Source organism: Trachypithecus francoisi, unplaced genomic scaffold, assembly GCF_009764315.1.
Source record: "Trachypithecus francoisi isolate TF-2019V2 unplaced genomic scaffold, Tfra_2.0 Lachesis_group1, whole genome shotgun sequence".
Lineage (NCBI taxonomy): Eukaryota > Metazoa > Chordata > Mammalia > Primates > Cercopithecidae > Trachypithecus > Trachypithecus francoisi.
The window spans coordinates 111,508,304-111,531,386 of record NW_022681454.1 but is presented as its reverse complement, the minus strand read 5'-3'; the positions used below and the strand labels follow the sequence as shown (position 1 = coordinate 111,531,386).

Below are 23,083 nucleotides of genomic sequence, written 5' to 3'. Positions count from 1 at the left end.
TACCTTACTTTAAAAAGGCTAAATAACCTTTGGAATTGCATGCAGGTTATTAAAAGCAGAATGGCAATTTTCTCTGATCTGTGAGCCCAAATGGAACACAAATTGTTTAGCAGGAATATGGATGAGACTCTTCACCACTCCGCATTTGGGAAACATAATAACAAATGTCAAAGAGGGAAATAAGTGTCTTATATGAATTCTTAATTGCTCTCATTATTTATTTCTAGAACATTTGAGGGTGAGAGAAGTGATGAGCTGTAAGGAGGGTTACACACATAATTAAAGACTTGTACTGAATTAACCTCAGAACATATTGATTCCATAATCCGCACGCAGAGGAGCGTTCTGACAGCATATGGAGGAGGGAACCTACTGAGGCACCACAGGATCAACTGGCAGGAAATAGCCCCTTAATTACTCTAGATAGACTATACTGTGTTCACATTGCTACATATACTACAAATTATGAAGAAATTCAGAAGGAAGAGAACCGCCATGCCCTAAAATGGTTGGTATTTTATAGCTCTTCAGACTTACACATCTTTCTGTCTTGTGAAATTTAATCTCACTGGAGAATTTCTGCATTCAAATTTGCAAACATAAATTTACTATTTTTTAATATCAACTAAACAGTATAGTGTAATTTGCTGTTTGCCACGGGCAAATGGTATTTCTTGGATTAGCTTTTTATAGCACAGCACATCAGCCCAAATGTATAGTACTTTTCCTTTGACCCTTATTGGCCTACCTATTTCACCTCACTCCTTCCCATCCCAAAAATGGGTCATTAGAACAGGAATATTTTGGGTTGTCTTCACATTCAATGTGTATATAATATTTATTATTTAAACTGTAACTGCATAATAATCAGAAATAGCTATAAATGAATATTAAAATGTTCCAATTATTTCACACAGAATATGGCAAGAAAAATTATTTTCAGATTAATTAGTTGTCTTTCTCTGCCTCCAGGTATATGGACTTTTTCCCTACACCATCCAATACTACAAGTGACTTTCTGTTTGAAAAGAGTGCTAATTACTTTCATTCGGAGGAAGCTCCCAAACGAGCTGCATCTCTTGTCCCCAAAGCCAAGATCATCGCCATCCTTATTGACCCCTCAGACAGGGCATACTCTTGGTACCAGGTATGGTCAGTAAAAAAATCTGCTAAAAGCATTTTGTTATAGCTTAAATGGAGTCAGTGACAAATAACCAGAATAGAACCCAAACATATGAAAAGTCAAGTATAAGAATTTCTGAACCCCAACCCCCCACCAAAAAATATATGAAAAATAAGGACTTTCAGGCATAAAATAATTATTTAAAAATCACACATCATCAAAGAATTAATAGATTTCTTAAGCTATATAAACATGTAGAATGTTGATTTATCAAAAGTTAACAAATTTAAGTCAGTATCTGGAGTAACAAATAAATGGTAAATGGCATAGTGCCTTTATTTTGTAAAAGTTTCCTCCAAGTTAATAAATAAATAAAATATCACAGTAGAAAAATGAGCAAAATGAACAAAAGGCACAGCTAAACAATCACACACACACAAAAAAAACTGTCCAACAATTTATGTGAAAAATAATCAACCCAATTGGAGACCAGGTCTCACTCTATTACCCAGGCTGGCATGCATTGGCGTGATCATAGCTCACTGCAGCCTCTACCTCCTGGACTGAAGTGATCCTCCTACCTCAGCCTCCCAAGTAACTGAGACTACAGGCACACACCACTACACCTGCCTATTTGTTTTGTATTTTTTTAGAGATGGGGTTTTACCATGTTGCCCAGGCTAGTCTTGAACTCCCGGGCTCAAGCAATCCACCAACCTCAGCCTCCCAAAATATTGGGACTACAGGCATGAGCTACCAAGTCCAGCCCATTCTTTTTTTAATATCTTGACAACAATTGTGATGTTTTTCTATGCTGGCAAGAAAGTGATTACAAAGGTTCTCAAGTGTTCCAATAGAAGGTACACTTGGGATATTTTCTGAAAATTCATTTGGTAGTAGTTCCAAAAAAGGGTATAAAGATCTTTCGGTGATGTGATCCCCCTTCTGTAATAGATCATAAGGAAAACTTCAAAAGGATGGACAAATATTTAGGAACATTGCAGCACTATCTACAAAAATTATAACAAGAGGAAAGTGTCCATCGATATAGATTTGTGTCATACTAAAATGGAATATTCTGCAGTAACATTTAACTATGGTTTTAATTAACAAAATAGTAATTAAAAGTTGTTTGTCTAATGTGTAGATATTAAGTAATCCTGATGATATGTAATTAAACATTATCTAAATACTGTGAAGAAGTGTGTAGAGGTGCTCTGAAAGCATGGTGTAAGAAAATAAACTTAAGACCTAAAACTGAAGGACAAGTACATATTGCCTGAGTGAGAATAGAAGGAAGGTGGAGTAGAGGATATAGTATATGTTAAATACATTGGATATAAAGAATCATGGCACATTTAAGAAGCTAAAAGAATTTCATGTGGCTTGTGGGAAAATCCTAGGTAGAGACCTATAGGACTCAAAGCTGAGAGGCAAACTAGAGCTAGAACCATTTGGCTGCTGCCATTTGTTGAGCAACTGAAAGCCTTTGATAAACGGTAGCCAGTGTGTGACTACCAGACTTTCTCTTACAATACATCGAATTATCTGCTATTTGAAGAAACTGGAATAGGACAAATGACTCTTTGGAGAAATCACACTTGAGGCTATTGCAATAGACCTACTGAGATATGGAAGTGGTGTAGACAAAAATGGTAAGTAGAAGCTGAATGAAGAATAAGTATTCAGAGATATATAAACATTAAAATCAAGAGAATTTGGTGAGAACATAGGGTCACGGATGAAACAAATTTCCAATCTGGGCACCTAGATGATGGCCACACATTCCCATGAAAAAAGGATCGTTGAAGTATACAGGAGGGGGTGGGGTGGGGTGGGAGGTGGGGACTAAAAAAGTGTAGATTATGATCATGGTGAATGAAACCCTTCATTATCAAAAGAACAGTAAAGTCAGCTGACACTCTGGAAGAGGTCTGAGTTAGAGACACATGTTTGTGAAGCAGAGGTATGAAGCCATGGCCATGTAAATGGTGAAATCACCCTAAGGAAAGAATTTAGAGATGAAAAGTGCAGAGCAGGATGAGGCGCCAAGAAAGATAAGAAAATATAGCCAAAATAGAAGAAAAAAATATTCAGGAGTGCAGTGGCACTGAATCGAAGGGAAGGGAGCACTGCTAGATGGAGGGGTGGCAACAATTCCAAAAACTGCTAAAAAATCAAACCGTTAGGCAAAGCGAAAGATGTGGAGGGAAGTGGCGCCCTTACCAAAAGAGTAAAAAAGAGCAAAGCTAGATGGATGTTGGTGAAGAAAGAAGTAATTGGAGGTGAAGAAATAGAGGCAGCACTTGCAAAAGACTCCAAAAACGTGATTTTGAAGGGGTAAAACAGGACACTGGTTTATTACATACAAGTAGAAGTGGAATTGAGAAAACATCGTATGTAGTAGTGGTGATTTGATAAGTCATTTTCAAAGAAAAAGAGAGGTTAAAGGCCCAGAGGAGAAAATAGGTAACTAACTCTGTGAAGATACGAGAAAGAATGGCTACAGGAAATGGCTTAGATGATGAGACCAGTGGCAGCCCTGCCTCCATTCCGAGTTCTTAACTTTTCTTGTGTTGGGATTCTTCCAGCTGTCTGATGGTTCCTACGAGTGTTTCAAAAATATATTTTAAAAGCATGAAACTAAATATATAAACAAAATAAACTGCTATGTTAATGTGAAATACTTTTTCAATCAGTAACAAACTTTTTAATTAAATCATTATATGGTAAGTTCTAATGATGAGTCTAGTACTATAATAACTTTGAAATAGTAGTGACCATAAGCAACATTTTGATATATCTAAGACACCAGTAATGGGATATAAAATAACTGATTTTTATTGGTGGTAAAATCACAACCACAGTACAATAAATACTGTGGCTGTTGTCTATATTCAGTCCATTCAGTAATTTCTGAAAACAAAAAGCTTTTTGTTTGTTTGTTTTTGTTTTTTAATGGAGTCTGGCTCTATCGCCCAGGCTCGAGTGCAATGGCGTGATCTTGGCTCACTGCAACCTCCCCCTTCCGGGTTCACGCCATTCTCCTGCCTCAGCCTCCCAAGTAGCTGGGACTACGGCACCTGCCACCATGCCTGGCTAATTTTTTGTTTTTTTAGTAGAGACGGGTTTTCACGGTGTTTTGCCCAATCTCCTGACCTCGTGATCCGCCCGCCTCGGCCTCCCAAAGTGCTGGGATTACAGGCGTGAACCACCGCATCCTGCACAAAGAGTATTTTTGTCGTTTTTCTTTTTTTTCTTTTGCTGATCCAAGTCCATAGACACACTGTATTCTATCAACAGGCCTAGGTTTAAGAATCCCTGGGTTGAAACTTAAGGGATAGAAGAGGGGAAGAATGTAGACACTGGTAAATCCAAAGGCCTGAGATAGAAAAATTGAAGTGACTGTGATGGTCGCCTGGAATGAGTTAATCTGATGAAAATACGATGATAGTTTCAGGACATAGCAGTTTGAGAAGAGGAGAAAAAAGAGGATATGAAATCATCATACAGTGGTGGGATAAAGCTGACAACAGAAATGTAAATTCACCTACAGCAATGATGGCCTAATACAAGTTGGTAATCTTGAAGTTATGATGGTAACACTGTATTATATACCAAAATCCCAACGATGTGAGTGCATTTTGTGTATGCACAAATTTAGTGCATATACAAATTAATATCAAAGTAAAGAATACTAAAAGGGAATTTTTGAAGGGTGTAGTAGGATAACAAGTAATTTCATTTTTTTCTTCTTTTTCTTGATTTTTCAAAATTTATTTAATAAAAAATGTATTACTGAAAACAAATACTGATGTATAGAAAAATGTGACATTGCAAACTGGAAGGCAAGTAGTTGGGATCTAAAACTTAGATTGGAAGCAAAATTTATAAACTACCATCAGAATTTATCTAATCCATGAGTCAGTATTTCCCACAAGGTACAAGAATTATGTCTTTCTCACTTTGTGAACACTCATTGCAAAGCAAGATAAACTTATTTTTTCAGTAGACCAAAAGCATTAAAATGTGAAGCCTTAAAGTTTTGAATTTAAGCAACTGAGGAAAACGTCGAACATTTCGCTAGCATGGTCACTACTTAGAGCAGATTTAAGTGAATCTTTTTTTTTCACGTAGATTCAACTAGTTCAATAAAAGCGAATCTTTATGATGTGTGTGCCTCTCTGAGCTTGCTTTTTCAAATAAATTATTTGAACATACATACAGGTTTGAAAGGAATTATTTTTTCTGATAATACTTTTTTATTGCTGTATGGCAGTGAGTAGGGCCCCACACTGCTCCACATTTCAAAATAATGTAGCCTATTACTTAGCTAGTCCCATCTATTCAGTAAATACCATAAATCCAAAGCTCAGCAGGTATAATTCAGAAACTCCTACAAATGTCACCTGCCACTGTAATTTCTACCCCACATTTTTATAATGGACCTCGCAGAGGAGCTATAGTGCTATTTTTCCATAAAATATGTCCCTTTGTGACTTCATGGTCATATTTTTATGCTAATCTACTTAGCTGCAGGAAATAAAGAAAAGTTGGTGCTAAGCTGGCATAAGTCAATATAGAACAGATTAAGCACAGTTTCATATTATCACTGCTTAAGGTAGACATTTTAACATTACTGTATTAAATATGTGTGTAGTGTGTTTCTTATTCTTTATTGAAATTATATAATTTCTACACATTTTGTTAAAATGAGTTATATAATCTATATACTCAGCATAAGGTATACATATGTAAAAATATCAATAAATATACAACAATGAGAGGCCTTCAAAAGTGTGTGCCACTTATTAATTATTCTTTAACCATTCACCATTTCCTAACCATCTTTACTTTTTTAGTTATTTTTATTTCTAACTCACACATAAGAGCCATCACTCACACATAAGGCCAGCCATTACACAGTCATAAACAGGGACCAGTATACTTCCACCTTTACCCTACGCTAGAATTTCTTCAAATTCACTTTCCGAAGTCTTACAACACTTATTCCCACACACTTCATCTACCTTTGCTCAAACTTACCTTAGATGATGAAGTTCTCTTAGTTTTCATATGTGTTTGGTGTTTTGTTTTGTTTTCTGATTCTCACAATCTTTCTCCTTACATTTTAGCTCAAAAGCTTCAACCGTTGAAAACTCCTTTCATGCTACAGTCAGAATTAATCACTTACTGATCTGGCTGTCACAGCAAGTAACTTCTACCTCTAATCAAATATGTCAAATATACAACTTTATTCCTATCTATGGTCTCCCACACTAGATCTGATTTCTTTGAAGAGAGTAGTTGTGTCTTATATCTTTTTATCTCCAGGATCTATCTCAGATCTTTGTTCTGGAAAGAAGCTTAAATAATGCTTGTTAAATTGTATTGACTGTTAAATTTATCTCTCACTGAGCTGGGCTGTCTCCTGTTTGACCAATGATAGTTTGATGTGACTCAGGATTTGATACTGAAAAGTAGAAGTGAAGCAGTATTCATAAATTTGCAGGTTTAGGTAGAAACCCATGTGAGAGCAAACAGAAAGGACCTTGGGTGATATCAATATGAATATGACACCTAAACAAGCGTGAGAAATGGACAGCAGCTTTCTCTGTACCCATAGCACCTGCTACACAGGGGTATTGGGAAAATGTTAGAATCTGAGGGAATGGCTGTAATGAAATGATGGCCCAAGAAACATGTATGACTACTCTTAAAAAGACTGTTCTTGCAAAATCTAAATTTTTCATCAGGCTTGATTTGTCTGGTCTCTGACATCTTCTCATTCTTAATAATATCCATGAAGAAAATCCTCACATCCTATCTCTGCCTTGCACCTAACCACTTTAGACATATAACTACAAGTTTATGTGCATACCACTTGATATATAGTGAACGCTTGTACTTTAACTTACTTTAAAGTAAGCAGTATGCCAATGGGTGTTCCAGTGTATGCAGTTGTCATTCTATTTCATTTTGTTCATTTTTTTACTCTAAAATTAAGTATTTAATTTGTTATTCTTTTGTGACATAAAGGACACACACACTTATACACACACACCAAGCACACACATGCATGTGCTCACGTATACACATATGCATATCTACACAGGCATTGAAAAAACTAACTTTACAATTGACTTTCTTGTTAAAGCACCAACGATCACATGAAGATCCAGCTGCTCTGAGGTTCAATTTCTATGAAGTTATTTCAGCAGGACATTGGGCTCCATCTGACTTAAAAACTTTGCAGAGAAGATGCCTAGTACCTGGATGGTATGCAGTCCACATAGAAAGATGGCTAACTTACTTTGCTACTTCTCAGGTAATGTCCTGAAATTACTTTCTTCTGTTTATTTTATTATAATGTCCTGAAATTTTATATTTTATCATAATGTCCTGAAATTACTTTCTTGTGTTTATCATGATTGTATTGCACTGACAAGCAGAAAATGTGAATGAACATTGCCACAGATGGTGATTTATAATCAGAACAATTATAAGTAAGGAAGAAATGTGCATTTTACATTTTTAATTTTATTAATACTATTGACATGATAAATATCTCTAAAACACATTCTTGCAATCTTCTTTTGAATAGTAGCTAGTCTCAGAGTGATAAGTTCTCCACAGGAGACATCATGTGATTTACAGGCAACAACTCTCAACTACCAGTACAGCAGCCAGTTAGACAACAACTTTATGAAACACCACATGCAGATAACTACATGATGTTTGTTCTGTATGGCCCTTATAAGGAAAGAAGGTCATTCACTAGGCTGCCAAATGGGGAGTGTTATAATGGCTACAGGAATATGAGATAGACCAAGAAATAAGGATTTGAAAAAAGGCATCCATATATATTTTTTTTGTATTGATCTTAAAAAAAAAAAAAAACTTTTAAGTTCTGGGCTATGTGTGCAGAACATGCAGGTTTGTTACATAAGTATAGATGTGCCATGGTGGTTCACTGCATCCATCAATCCGTCATCTACATTAGATATTTCTCCTAATGCTATCCCTCGCCTTGGCCCACACCCCTGACAAGACACAGTGTGTGATGTTCCCCTCCCTGTGCCTATGTTCTCATTGTTCAATTCCCACTTACAAGTGAGAACATGTGGTATTTGGTTTTCTGTTCCAGTGTTAGTTTGCTGGCAATGATGGTTTCCAGCTTCATCCATGTTCCTGCAAAGGACATGAACTCATCCTTTTTTATGTTTGCATAGTATTCCATGGTGTATATGTGCCATATTTTCTTTATCCAGTCTAAAATTGATGGGCATTGGGCTGGTTCCAAGTCTTTGCTATTGTGAATAGTGTTGCAATGAACATACATGTGCATGTGACTTTATATTAGAATGATTTATAATCTTTTAAATATATACCCAGTAATGGGATTGCTGGGTCAAATGGTAGCTCTGGCTCTAAATCCTTGAGGAATTGTCATACTGTCTTCCACAATGATTGAACTAACTTACGCTCCACCAACAATGTAAAAGCGTTCCTATTTCTCCACATTCTCTCCAGCATCTGTTATTTCCTGACTTTTTAATGATCACCATTCTAACTGGCATGAGATGGTATCTCATTGTGGTTTTGATTTGCATTTCTCTAATAAATAGTGATGATAAGCTTTTTTCCATGTTTGTTGATCGCATAAATGTCTTCTTTTGAGAAGTATCTGTTCATATCCTTTGCTCACTTCTTGATGAGATTGTGTTTTTCTTGTAAATTGTTTAACTTCCTTGTGGATTCTGGATATTAGCCCTTTGTCAGATGAATAGATTGCAAAAATTTTCTCCCATTCTATAGATTTTCTGTTCACTCTGACAATAGTTTCTTTTGCTGTGCAGAAGCTCTTTAGTTTAGTTAGATCCCATTTGTTAATTTTGGCTTTTGTTGCCATTGCTTTGGGTGTTTTAGTCATGAAGTCTTTGCCCATTCCTATGTCCTGAGTGGTATTGCCTAGGTTTTCTTCTAGGATTTTCATGGTTTTAGGTCTTACACTTAAATCTTTAACCCATCTTGAGTTAATTTTTGTATAAAGTGTAAGGAAGGGGTCCAGTTTCAATATTTTGCATATGGCTAGCCAGTTTCCCCACCATCATTTATTAAATAGGGAATCCTTTCCTCATTGCTTGTTTTTGTCAGGTTTGTCAAAGATTAGATGGTTGTAGATGTGTGGTGTTATTTCTGAGGCCTCTGTTCCTTTTCATTGGTCTGTATATCTGTTTTGGTACCAGTACCATGTTTGTTTGGTTACTGTAGCCTTGTAGTATAGTTTGAAGTCAGGTAGCATGATGCCTCCAGCTTTGTTCTTTTTGCTTAGGATTGTCTTGGCTATATGGGCTCTTTTTTGGTTCCATATGAAACATCAACATCAACATAAAGTAGCCCTACACAAAACCCCATCCAAAGGTTATCAGCCCCAAAGATCAAAGGTAGATAAATCCATGAAGATCAGGAAAAACCAGGACAAAAATGATGAAAATTTCAAAAAACTGAATGCCTCTTCTCCTCCAAACGATTGCAACTCCTCTCCAGCAAAGGCACAAAACTGGACACAGAATGAGATTGATGAATTGACAGAAATAGGCTTCAGAAGGTGGGTAATAACAAACTCCTATCAGCTAAAGGAACATGTAACACAATGCAAGGAAGTTAAGAACTTGATAAATGTTACAGGAACTGCTAACTATAATAACCAGTTTGGAGAGGAGCCTAAATGGCCTAAAGGAGCTGAAAAATGCAGCATGAGAACTTTGTGAAGCATACACAAGTATCAATAGCTGAATCGATTAAGCAGAATAAAAGCTATCAGAGATTGAAGATCAACTTACTGAAATAGGGTGTGAAGACAAGATTAGAGAACAAAGAATAAAAAGGAATGAACGAAGCCCCCAAGAAATGTGGGACTATGTGAAAAGACCAAAGCTAAAATTGATTGGTGTACTTGAATGTGACAGGAAGAATGGAACCAAGTTGGAAAACACAATTCAGGATATTATCCAGGAGAACTTCCCCTACCTAGCAAGACAGGCCAACATTCAAATTCAGGAAATACAGAGATCACTACTAAGATACTCCATGAGAAGACCAACCCTAAGACACATAGTCGTCAGATTCTCCAAGGTTGAAATGAAGAAAAAAATGTTAAGGGCATCCAGAGAGAAAGGTCAAGTTACCTACAAAGGGAAGCCCATCAGACTAACAGCAGATCTCTGCAGAAACCCTACAAGCCAGAAGAGAGTGGGAACCAATATTCAACATCTTTAAAGAAAAGAATTTTCAAACAGAAAAAAGAATTTCATATTCAGCCACACTAAGTTTCATAAGCAAAAGAGAAATAAAATTATTTAACAAGAAGCAAATACTGAGGGATTTTGTCACCACCAGGCCTACCTTACAAGAGCTCCTGATGGAAGCACTCAATATGGAAAGGAAAAACCTGCACCAGCCCTGCAAAAACACATCAAAATATAAAGACCAATGACACTATGAAGAAACTATATTAACTAATGTACAAAATAACCAGCTAGCATCATGATAACAGATTCAAATTCACACATAACAATATTAACCTTAAATGTAAATGGGCTAAATGCCTCAATTCAAAGACATCCGATTGACAAATCGGATAAATAGTCAAGGCCCATTGGTGTGCTGTATTCAGGAGACCCATCTCACATGCAAAGACACACATAGGCTTAAAATAAACGAATGGAGAAATATTTACAAAGTAAATGGAAAGCCAAAAAAAAAAAAATACAGAAGTTGCAATCCTAGTCTCTGATAAAACAGACTTTAAACCATTTAAACCATCAAAGATCCAAAAAGACAAAGAAGGGCATTACATAATGGTAAAGGTATCAACACAACAAGAAGAGCTAACTGTCCTAAATATATATGCACCAAATACAGGTGCACCCATATTCATATAACAAGTTCTTAGAGACCTACAAGACATTCAGACTCCCACAAAATAATAGTGGTTGACTTTAACACTGCAGTGTCAGTATTAGACAGAACAATGAGACAGAAAATTAACAGGATATCCAGGAATTGAACTCAGCTCTGGAGTAAGTGGACCTAATAGACATCTACAGAACTCTCCATTCCAAATCAACAGAATATACATTCTTCTCTGCACCATATAGCATGTATTCTAAAATTGATGACATAATTGGAAGTAAAACACTCCTCAGCAAGTGCAAAAGAATGGAAATAATAACAAACAGTCTCTCAGACCACAGTGCAATCAAATTACAACTCAAGATTAAGAAACTCACTCAAAACCACACAACTACATGGAAACTGAACAACTTGCTCCTGGATGACTACTGGATAAATAACAAAATTAAGACAGAAATAAAGAAGTTCTTTGAAACAAATGAGAATAAAGAGACAATGTACCAGAATCACTGGTACACAGGTAAAGCAGTATTAAGAGGGAAATTTATACCACTAAATGACAACAACAGAAAGCTGGAAAGATCTAAAATCAACACTCTAACATCATAATTAAAATAACTAGAGAAGCAATAGCAAATAAATTCAAAAGCTAGCAGAAGACAAGAAATAAGTAAAATTAGAAAATTAGAGCAGAACTGAAGGAGATAGAGACACGAAAAACCCTTCAAAAAATCCATGAATCCAAGAGCTGGTTTTTTGAAAAGATTAAGAAAATATATGGACCACTAGCTAGACTAATGAAGAAGAAAAGAGAGAAGAATCAAATAAACACAATAAAAAATGATAAAGGGGATATTACCATTGATCCCACAGAAATACAAACTATCATCAGAGAATACTATAAATGCCTCTATGCAAATAAACTAGAAAATCTAGAAGAAATGGATAAATTCCTGGACACATACACCTTCCCAAGACTAAACCAGGAAGAAGTCAAATCCCTGAATAGACCAATAACAAGTTCTAAAATTGAGGCAGTAATTAATAGCCTACCACCAAAAATACTAAAAACAAACAAACAAAAGACAGGATCAGACTGCTGAATTCACAGCTGAATTCTACCAGAGGTACAAGGAGGGACTCCTCCCTAACTCATTTTATAAGGCCGGCATCATCCTGATATCAAAACCTGGCAAAGACATGACGAAAAAAGCATAATTTTACATTCTGTCTTCCAGCTCAGGGCAAGTTGAAACCCTAGTAGCTGGGCCTTACCATTGACCTTTTTCCAGTATTCCTTTTTTTGGAGATGGAGTCTCACTCCATCACCTAGGCTGGAGTGCGGTGGCATAATCTTGGCTCACTGCAACCTTGGCCTCCTGGGTTCAAGCAGTTCTCCTGTCTCAGCCTCCCAAGTAGCTGGGACAACAGGTATCTGCCACCACACCTGGCTAATTTTTGTATTTTTAGTGGAGACAGGGTTTCACCTTATTGGTCAGGCTGGTCTTGAACTCCTGACCTCAAGTGATCCACCCGCCTGGGCCTCCCAAAGTGCTGGGATTACCGGTGTGAGCCACTGTGCCTGGACTTTTCCAGTATTCCTTTGACAATTATGATTTTCTAGGGCAGTGATCCAATGATCAGTAAAGCAGGGACAAACATTTCCCTCTTCCCTCTGTCTTGTTTTTTTAAGATTAGATGAGTGATTTTCATTTGGATGACCACTATTTCTGAGCCCTAAGCTCCAGGGTCAGCTAATAGGAATTTGGTAGGCTGGATAATTATCTGATCACACAACAAATGGAAAATTATGTTTCTACTAAAGTACTAAATCAAGAAAGTGTCTATGTTTACTTCTAACTTACAAAAAGCAAGTTAAGGGTGGTAACTTGATAATTCACAAGAAATGATGCCTATGGCAAACTTTATTGTTTATGTAGAAGGATGGAAGAATAATAAACATTCAAATGTATTCTAAGTAGGGCATATTTGCTTCCCATCCACACTGATCTAATTTTTGAATGCCACACCAGGTAAAGGAAGGCATCAGTCTATTCAATTTAATTTTGTTCTTCATAAAGTGACTATTTCTGACTTTACAGTTGCTAATTATTGATGGACAGCAGCTGAGATCTGACCCAGCTACTGTGATGGATGAAGTCCAGAAGTTTCTGGGAGTTACACCTCATTATAATTACTCCGAAGCACTAACGTGAGTCTATTGTCATACTTGATTTCATTTCCATTATTTGCCATCATAAATTATCACTGGTAGGTGTGTATATAACATCATTAATACTAGCTAGAATTTATACATCCTATGCTACCTACAAGCAAAGGAATCTCCTCATCAATCATGTAGTGTTTCTTATTTATTTATTTTTTGAGACGGAGTCTCGCTCTGTTGCCCAGGCTGGAGTGCGGTGGTGCGATCTCGGCTCACTGCACGCTCCGCCTCCTGAGTTCACGCCATTCTCCTGCCTCAGCCTCCCGAGTAACTGGGACTACAGGCGGGTGCCACCTTGCCTGGCTAATTTTTTGTATTTTTAGTAGAAACGGGGTTTCACCGTGTTAGCCAGGATGGTCTTGATCTCCTGACCTCGTGATCCACCCACCTCAGCCTCCCATAATGCTGGGATTACAGGCGTGAGCCACCATGCCTGGCCATGTAGTGTTTCTCTTTCAAATACCAGAAATACTTTATTTTATAGAGTATATTTTATATTATTGTAAATTCTTCTTTTTGTGAGTTTTCCCTGTACCAGTTTGATTAAGTAAATTTTTCACTTGCCTACCTATGCAGAAAGTGTCCTAGAAATTTAGGTTACAAAGGTGAAAAAGATATTGTCTCCTCTTTCACATAATTTACAGTTTAGAAAAGAAATGCAATATTTAGGGCAGAATTGGGAAATTAGTATATTCGTGTTTTATTCTGTATTTATTAAATTACTTATAACCAAATATAATCATGTACACTGTTCCAGCTACTTATTGTTGCATGACAAAACATCCCAAAGCCTACTGGCTTATAATGACCATTATTTTATTATGTTCATGGAATCTGTGGGTAGGAATTAGACAGGATACAGAAGGATGGCTTGTCTTTGCTCATGATGTTTAGAGCCACAGCCTGGAAGACTTGAATATCTGGCTTTGACTCAGATGACTGGGACCTGAAATCATCTGGAGTCTCCTTCACTCACATCTCTGAATCCTGGACTGGCATGGCTCAAAGGCTGAGATCAGTGGATTGGTGACTGTCCATGAGGCCTCCTGGATGACTTGGCTTTCTTACACTGTGGTGGCGTGTTCTAAGAGGGAACAATAAGTTAAGGGAGCATGTGGTCCAAGACAGCCAAGTCCTTCTCTAACCTAGAGCTGCAAGTCACACAGTTTAACTTAGGCTACATTCTACTTGTTATAATAGTCACTAAAGCCAGTCTAAATCCAAGGAGAGAAAAACAAGACAGCACCTCTTGATGGGGTGGGGCAACATCACCAGTGGGAAAGAATGTGGGATGGGAGATATGATTGCTGTCATCTTGGGAAAATAAAACCATGTATGTTTATAATTAAAAATGGGGAGAAATGTAAAAGAAGCAAAATGACAAACAAAAACAGGCAGCCAAAAGATACCTTAAAAGAGATTGTACTTTACTCATAAAAGCTTCTCCCACAAAGTCTGATACAAAACCTGTTAAATTTTAGATAAAATTCTAACAAGCGCAATTGTATAATTTCCCATTTCACAGCAGGTTAGAATCAGCAATTAGACAATTAGAGAGGCTAACAGAGGAACAGGAAAAGCAGTAATAAGATTGAGTTGTTCCTTATCCACTAAAACAACCTTAATGAAGTTTTTACCTACACATGGAAATAACAGCAACACAAGGCATATTCCTGTTAATTAAGTAAATGAAGCTTCCTATAATATGTTTGTATTAATAGTTACTGATGTTGGCTTTTTTTCCCTGCCTCTCAGCAGTAGTTGAAGTAATGTTTCTATCCTGTTTATGACAAATAGTTGCTTATGGTTCAATAAACCTGTAAAATTACACTTTTGAAGGCGAGATTACAAACAAGTACAAAATATACAGTTTTAATATGTCTCACACATCACAAAAATTAATAACTATAGTGACGTCCAGTAGAATAAAAAAACTCAAACCACGACCAACTCATGTGCTAAAAGTTGCCTAACAGTTATATTGAGGAAAGTTTTGCATCTTAATTTCACAATTTCATGCCTACTAAAGTAAAACCATAAAGCAATGAATTGATGTAACTTAGAGAGGATAAATGTCCTTTGTTAGACTTAAGACATATGAAGTTGCCAATGCAATAAATGAAACCAGTACAGCAAAATCATGTAGATTCAAGGTTATGACAACCCCATCTAAGAAAAAAAATGACTTTCAGCATTCTGGATGGCTCTCCTTTCTCTGATTGCATTAAGCTGTGCCTCACAACAGCTGCTGTGGAAAACAAGGAGAGACCACAGCCCATCCTGAGACCATGGCACTACCTGAGAGCAAAGGAGATGCTCTCAGCATGTGTATAAATATGTTGGCTTTGCTGTCAGGGTTGTATTTTACCTTAATGCAGTTAAATATTCTCATCCTGAGGCAGAAAACAATGTTTAGGGGCACTGCTATGCCAACTTCCTCATCTCATTTTATACAGCACGCTGAATTGGTTTTCCTCTTGGAAAATTAATGAAAACAGGAGAAAGGACTGTGATAGGCAGAGAGCAGATTGAAAAGTCCAGGTTGGAAATGACTCTGTCTTTCTTTTATCCATTTAACTAGTGATATATTTAATTTTAATTTACAACATGTACTAGGACAACTTGGACTGCAAGGTTCAGGTCTCTAATAATAGGTTGGGCAAGGAACTGTGAAGAAAACTTCCCTCTCCCCCTAAATGAATTCACATATGTGCAGAAGCAAATTGCAGGTGCACCGGTATTATAGGAATGGGCCCAGGGCAACAAAATATTCTGCAACTAATTAACTTTACATCCCAGTCAATTATGCTTCATCCTTCTAAAACATCTGCTGAGCAACAAAAATGCAAACCTTTTCAATGTTTTATGCATGCAGCAAGTCCTGTAGTAATGAACTTAAAATTTCCCTTCTTATTTGGTTCATTCTTCCATTTTGACTCTGCTGTTAGTCCTAAACAAAAATTCTTATATATTTGACTTTTTAAAAAGAATTAGGCCACACATCCTTTCTTTTGTAACTCAGTGCAGCTATGGGAGCAAAACAGCATTAGAGTTTTCTTTAAGAATATGGGTACCTGAATTATCTAACAGAGTATCTGCGTTCAACAAGAGAAATAAGAGGTTGTCTAATCTTCCACTTTATTTTTACACTTCTAATTTGTTTTTTGAAAAGTGTAAGCATTTTGAACTATAAAAAACGCAATATTTTCTGAATTGAAAGCTTTAAATTCATGTTTATATTCACAGAACTATACCTACATTACATTCAACCCCTTTAATGTATACCAATGAATGATTTCAAATAAATCTGTTAACATATCTTTGAAATCACCTCCATAAGTAAAGTATCCTAAAGTTCGTTTATATATGGGCTGTAATTTTAGTTATTGGTCTTTGATCTTTTATGGATTCATAGGTAAGCTAAGGAACTTAAGTTAAAAATTTAATGTAAAATTAAACTAAGGATTTTTTCTTTTTTTCATTAGAGTATAGCTACTTAAAATGCATAATAACATATAGCTTCTTTCATCTCAGTTTAGCCTCTCGCAAATCAGCTAAATAAATATCTGGAAAAATGAATTAAATTAAATCAATGGGCATACAAAAGTACATTTCCTTTATTCAATTGGTGAGGCTGTCTCACTGAAAATTCTGCATACAATTTGTAACCATTATATGTTTTATGTATTGTAGGTTTGATCCCCAAAAGGGTTTTTGGTGTCAATTACTGGAAGGAGGAAAGACAAAATGCCTTGGAAAAAGCAAAGGCCGAAAATATCCACTTATGGATCCAGAGGTAATATTTTCTTAATCTTTGAATTACTCTAGCAAAAATATTTGCAAACAGCTATTTCAAAACTAGTAACAAGAAATTTGCTTCCTTTCTCTGCTCTTTCTTTGCAATTAATAATTGTATATACTTAGAGGATGATAGAGAAAATTGATACATAGATAATAGATAGACAGATAGATAGATATAGATCGATAGATAGATAGGTATTAAGGATTAATATACATTCCCAGAAATTCTTTGCTGCTTGAATGCAATTCAAACATAAATATTTACTAAAAAGTGACTCATTTCCAAATGTAAAGCACTTAAATAGTTTACTAAACAAGTGATTTTGGATAAAATATTAAAGTATCATTATTATATATTCAATACAGATATTCAAGGCCTACATCACAGGTGGAACTGGACTAAGCAATGGAAAGAATACAAAGACAAAACAGTTGTGAACCCAGATTTATTACAGGATAAATAAATTAGTTATATCCACTGATTTGTAATAGGGACATAAAAACATAAAACAATGACAAATGAAACCAGAAAATGGCAGGAAAATATTTCAATAGAAGTGAGGATATGAGAAGAAATGCCTTATCTGGTAGAACAGGCTTGGAAAACCAGTCAGCAATTGGCTCAGCCAGGTATCATACATATTTCTTTTATGGCAAGGTGGGCAAAGGGGGATGCAGTTGATTCATGGGTTACTATGGAAATAGATGTACCAGAAGGTCCTTAAACTACATTTTTGAACTCAATAATTTCAAAAGGGTTTCAGAAATCATTTTAATCCACCAAGAAATAAATGTAATGTTCCCACTACTACTATAAACGTCTTATCCGAAATGTGAAGTGTTTACAATCTGGTTTAAGGGAAGAAACATAATGAAATACCTGGTGAATGGTCCAAGATGAAATGTAGTTGTCTTAAATCCATTTTCACAGTATACACAAAAGTTGCTAAGGGAGTTTTATGTGGAAAAAGACCATTTGCGTTAAAATATTGAAGAGGGATTAAGAGAGATGGTGCAACTTGGACCAAACGGAAAACAATGAAGGAGCCATTGTTACCTATGCCAGCAACAGAAAAAGTGTTCATCTCTAATTTTATCAAATAGATGGAACGCTGCCAGTTGGGCTATAATATGAGATAAATGACACCCCAAAAGAAAGTCCAATTGCAAATGTCCTGTTTTTCAGAAATCTGTGTAGATGAAAGATAACTATAGAACTAAAACCATTCATATGTTTTATATTTTTTTAGCATTTCTCTAATAATGGCCCATCTCTGCAACATGATTAGAAACATGAGCATTGTAAAAAGGATCAGGTTTCAGAGATCTTATAATATTTTGGAAGCCTAAAGCTCTTAGTGACTAAAAAAATGTATTTCAGCTGTGAGTAAAAAATTATGCATGATATAGCAAGTTATTGTTTGTAATAGTGAATTTTAGTTTTTATGATTATGCTCACATTTAATGTTTATATTATGAGCCAATTTTCAAAAAATGTATGTTGGTTTATCTAGCTTACTTCTATAATTCATTCCTCATGCGGTCCTTATCTCATTTATCTCTAGTATTATACTCCTGTCATCGTTTTTTCTTTCTGTGTAGACTTCATATATCCCACAATGAATATGTGCTGTAATGACAGATAAGCCGCATAGGATACACCTGGTCCTGTTTCTATTTTGTAGCCACACATTCGCCAAATATTTTCAAAAGGTAAAAATAACTGATATTTGAGGAAAAATACAAGAAATATAATATGTTGTAGACACATATATTATAGTAGATATATTCCTTAAGAAATATAGATTACAAAATCCTGTTTGATGAAACGACGAGCTTTTTTCAAGTTCTTCTTTTTTTTTTCTTTCCAGTCTAGAACTTTCCTCTCTAATTACTACCGAGATCATAACGTGGAACTATCCAAACTGCTACACAGACTGGGACAGCCTCTGCCATCATGGCTGAGACAGGAGCTGCAGAAAGTGAGATAGCACTGGAGACAAGAACTAAGCCTCTCAAGATAATTTTAGTGTTAAAAAAAAAAAAAAATCCACAACCTTTATTCTTAAGCACTTGTGATTGTCAACAAAGAACTGTGTGAATAAATTTCTTTCAGCCTTTTTCATAAAATGAAAACTGTTATATATGCACGCATTGACAATTACTAGCATCAATCCCTGTGTAAGCTTCTGGGAGATAATGTGGGGGTTTGTGGCATTATCCAGTTTCTAGTGTATAGATCATAGCACAGCCCAGTTCCTATGTTAAGCATAAGGTTTCAGACACTCTATGTACGCCTGATAATCTGGATTATATACAAGTGACCAGTTAAAATTTTAAGGAAAAAATGAGTGAGGTATCTGTAAATGAGGTTAGTCGTAACTCAGTATTTGAAGTAAGGGCTAACATTTTCCCCTTGACAATTTAAAAACAATTTTGCTTTTATTATGAGAAGGAATTATGTGACCCCATACTCTTATTGTGAGTAATTATTCTTTATTATATCAGCCCACATGCTTTCTTTCTGCAGTGACTCCTCTCTATTAATTTATTGACTTAGAGCTTCCCATGTGTTTTGTTTTCCTCCTGTAAGAGGGGACTGAGAGCTTCCATATTCACTGACATTATTTTATCTTCCATATTCACTGTTATTATTTTATCTGGCAGCACATGCCTTTCCAGTTGAATTTGTCACTATGATTCCAGCAAAATCTGTTAAAGTTTTTAGGGGAAAAGAAAGAGTATGAAGCTGCATAATACCACTATTAAGTCTAAGGCCATCTTTAAGTGGGTCCAGAAACTTACCATACTAATAATCTAGATATTTCCACCTTAACAATGATATAGTATCTATATATTTTTCACTATCTGAGGTAGAAATAAAGCTTTATTGATAAAATATGGAATGAAAACACCAAGGTGTGTCTGCATATATAGTGAGGCAGTGTGCCTTCTACGTAGTATATGTCAATCTTTTTAAAGCATGAATTTTTTCATATATGCCAGTACATCTACTATTGTAGAAGATTATGTTTTCAATGCCTATTAAAAAATAAGTCTAATCCAAATCTTACCTCTTCAAACATCACTAATTCTCTAACCTAAACCCAATTTCTCAGCTACGCCACCCAAATGTTAATTTCTGGAGAAGTGATGTTCTTTTTGTCTTAGAGTTATAGGTTATTTTCTTATTTGGAGGTTATTGTAAGGCTAGTTGCATTTTTATCTCATTTATCAATGAAAGTATACTGATATTTTGTTAAACTTTTCAGTAATACACGAAGGTAAAATTTCAACAGAACAGTAAATCAAACTGACTTTGGTAACATTACCCAACAACCTATGCTTCCTCCAGAATAATTTTTCTGTTGGCTGTAGATAATACTACTTTTTCTTGTAATTTGAGGAATTATGCTTGCAATAATATAATAGCAAATCAAAGATCTGTATTTTTCTGTATGTTGTTTGTTGTTGATTTTTAAGCAAACACATCAAATTTATGTGTCCTAATTGGGGTATTCAGCATCCAACTTTACATTTATACTTCATTAAGATTGTTTGTTTTCCTGTTGTTTCTCAGAAAAAGGATCTTGACCCTCTTCTAAACATGTAAAGTTTTTCATGGATATGAATGTAAATCACATATACTTTTGTTGTTCCTCTCTGTTAACTGTGAGGCTCAATTCTCCACCTCGTTATTGCATAAGTGAGTGTGTGCTTCACAGCATTTTATTACGCACACTAAAATCACAGTAACTGCATGTACAGCTCTAACCTTTGATTGATTTATTCATTAGTTTCCTCCAATGTATAATTCTTTCTTTTTAAAAATAGAGATTAACTTTTCTTCAAGTGGAATAAAAGTAATATTTATAGAACAAAGGGAAACTTTTTTACATCTCAAGTACAATCTATGTAACTCAAGGGTCTCCAACCCATCACCTGGCATTTAAAAGTGTAACTCATTTTATGCCATTTTCATTGTTTTCTAAATAATGTATACAATATCAGTTAGCTATCTACAGATATCTGGGAGCAAAATTTTCCCCAAACTCAACTAGTCTTTTCAATTTGGTTACTTTAATCAGTGTGAACATATTTCTCATTAAGGTTGATAGTGAAGACAACAAAATAAATTTTAGTTATATAATTTATCTTCATCTTACAATAAACTACTAGGAGGAACTCTGGGCTGTGAGATTATAATTAATCAGGAAAAATTTAATATTTAAGAATATCTTGATGTTTTTTCCAATTTTTACCCACTGGCTATTTTAGAATTATTGACTCAAGATTTTAATACATGTAATTATTTAAAATGTTAAATAAATTTGATCTCATGGTCTTAAATCATATATGTTTTAGTAGTCATGAAATTTATTTAAGCTATCTATAAATAAAAAAGTAATTACAACGAAGTTACAGAAATGGAGAATTTTAGTTCTTAGGCTAAATTCAGGCTGTTTGTTTAAACTTTCTTTTAATTTCTACCAATGAATATGAGGCACCACAAACTGTAGGCAAAGCAATTAGTTAATAGTAGTATATTAATATAGTATATAGTATATTAATCTCTCAAATAAGGTGTCAAACTAACTTTCAGTGGTATCTATTCAATAGTCAGCATAAATACAGAGATGGGGTCTTGACAAAAGCCACAATAAAAACAGCATCATGGGCCATAAAGTAAAAGAAGTTTCCCAATAAATACTTCTGAAAAGGGATAGATACCTCATCGTTGTGAAATAACAACACCTTAGAATCCTATATGTTCTCTTCATCACTTTAAATGACATACTTTCTTTAAAAATTCTAAAGCAAGCTAGTTTCTCTCCTTTCTTTTTTTGTAATCCAGTTGCCTAAATCACAGATATAATTATTGATGACCTCACATTGATAAAGGCAAAAAACAATATTTGATTGTTGTCTTTATCAAAATGTGTATGCATATCAAGGAACATTCTCCAAAAATTATATTACAAAACTCATCCCAAACCAAATTTTGTTTGTATTTAACAATGGCCCAAAGAGAATTAAATAAACAACAAGAAAGAATGCTAGTGAGAAAAAATTATACACTTTTTATCACATTTTTTTTCTAGAAAAATAGCTTTTAGTCCAATGCAAGATTTTATAACCCTTAATTTTAACAAACCCCTCCATTGACCCTGTGTAATTTTTGTTGTTCCGTCTCACTGTTTTAATATAATGTGACACACTTACCATGAGAACTGCTTTATTTTTAATTACAGACAACACAAAACATGTATGGGGGAAAGATATCTTAAAAGCTCAGTCTCTGGTGGCTAGAAAACATAATTGTTTTGTTGATTGAAGTACCTCAAAAATAATGCTAGCCCATTATTCCAAAAAGAAAAAAATCTGTTAGTCTTGCAAGTAGCATTTTCTTTCAACAATAAGAACACAGCTTAGCTATGGACACACGCACACACACACACACACATTATATGTGTATAATGCAAATGTATATGCATATATATGGTGTCTGAGAAACTTCAACTAGTTTTTGATCTCCCAAATTATATTTTCTATGTCAGCCAGTGAAGTGGGTGGTAAAAGCAGAGAGAGAACTCTGTATTTACTGAAATTGTTAAAAAAAAAAAAAAAAGATGTAGTACATGCATAGCGTATCATTGGTTCTCACTTCCTCGGAATAAATACTACTGCTGGTATGGTCACTAGAGTCATGTTTTTTTCTCCTCTGAAATCCGAGGCTTTAATCAATCATTGATTCTTTATCTTTTCTTTTATCTTTCTTCACTGTATACATACTCCCTGAATTTTAAACCCTTAACAAGTATAACCACAAGGTTATGAGAACAGGCTTTGGATGTCTGAATTCTCACCCCAGTTCTACCTCTTACTAGCTACTAGCTGTGTGGCCTTGGACAGTTTGTGGAACTTTTCTATGCCAGTGAGTAAAAGATAGACAATAATTATTCATTGGGTTTTTGTAGGCATTAATTGAAAATACATTTAAATAACTTAGCACA

The 23,083-nt window shown here is 35.2% G+C and overlaps 1 protein-coding gene across 3 annotated transcripts in view; it reads left to right on the top strand.

Moving 5' to 3' along the window:
* LOC117085819 (bifunctional heparan sulfate N-deacetylase/N-sulfotransferase 4) overlaps positions 1-19,425 on the top strand; it is a 298,275-nt gene extending 278,850 nt beyond the window's left edge. The window contains exons 10-14 of one of the 3 annotated variants that reach the window (XM_033215104.1): positions 973-1,147; positions 7,281-7,451; positions 13,144-13,253; positions 16,962-17,064; positions 18,941-19,101. In XM_033215104.1, the coding sequence (XP_033070995.1) occupies positions 973-1,147; positions 7,281-7,451; positions 13,144-13,253; positions 16,962-17,064; positions 18,941-19,060 (679 nt within the window). In that variant the 3' untranslated portion in view covers positions 19,061-19,101. Of the gene's footprint in view, positions 1-972; positions 1,148-7,280; positions 7,452-13,143; positions 13,254-15,065; positions 15,084-16,961; positions 17,065-18,940 lie in introns of those variants that run through there. The other 2 variants (XM_033215105.1, XM_033215106.1) reach the window with 2 other exon arrangements.
* The last annotated feature ends 3,658 nt before the right edge of the window (positions 19,426-23,083 follow it).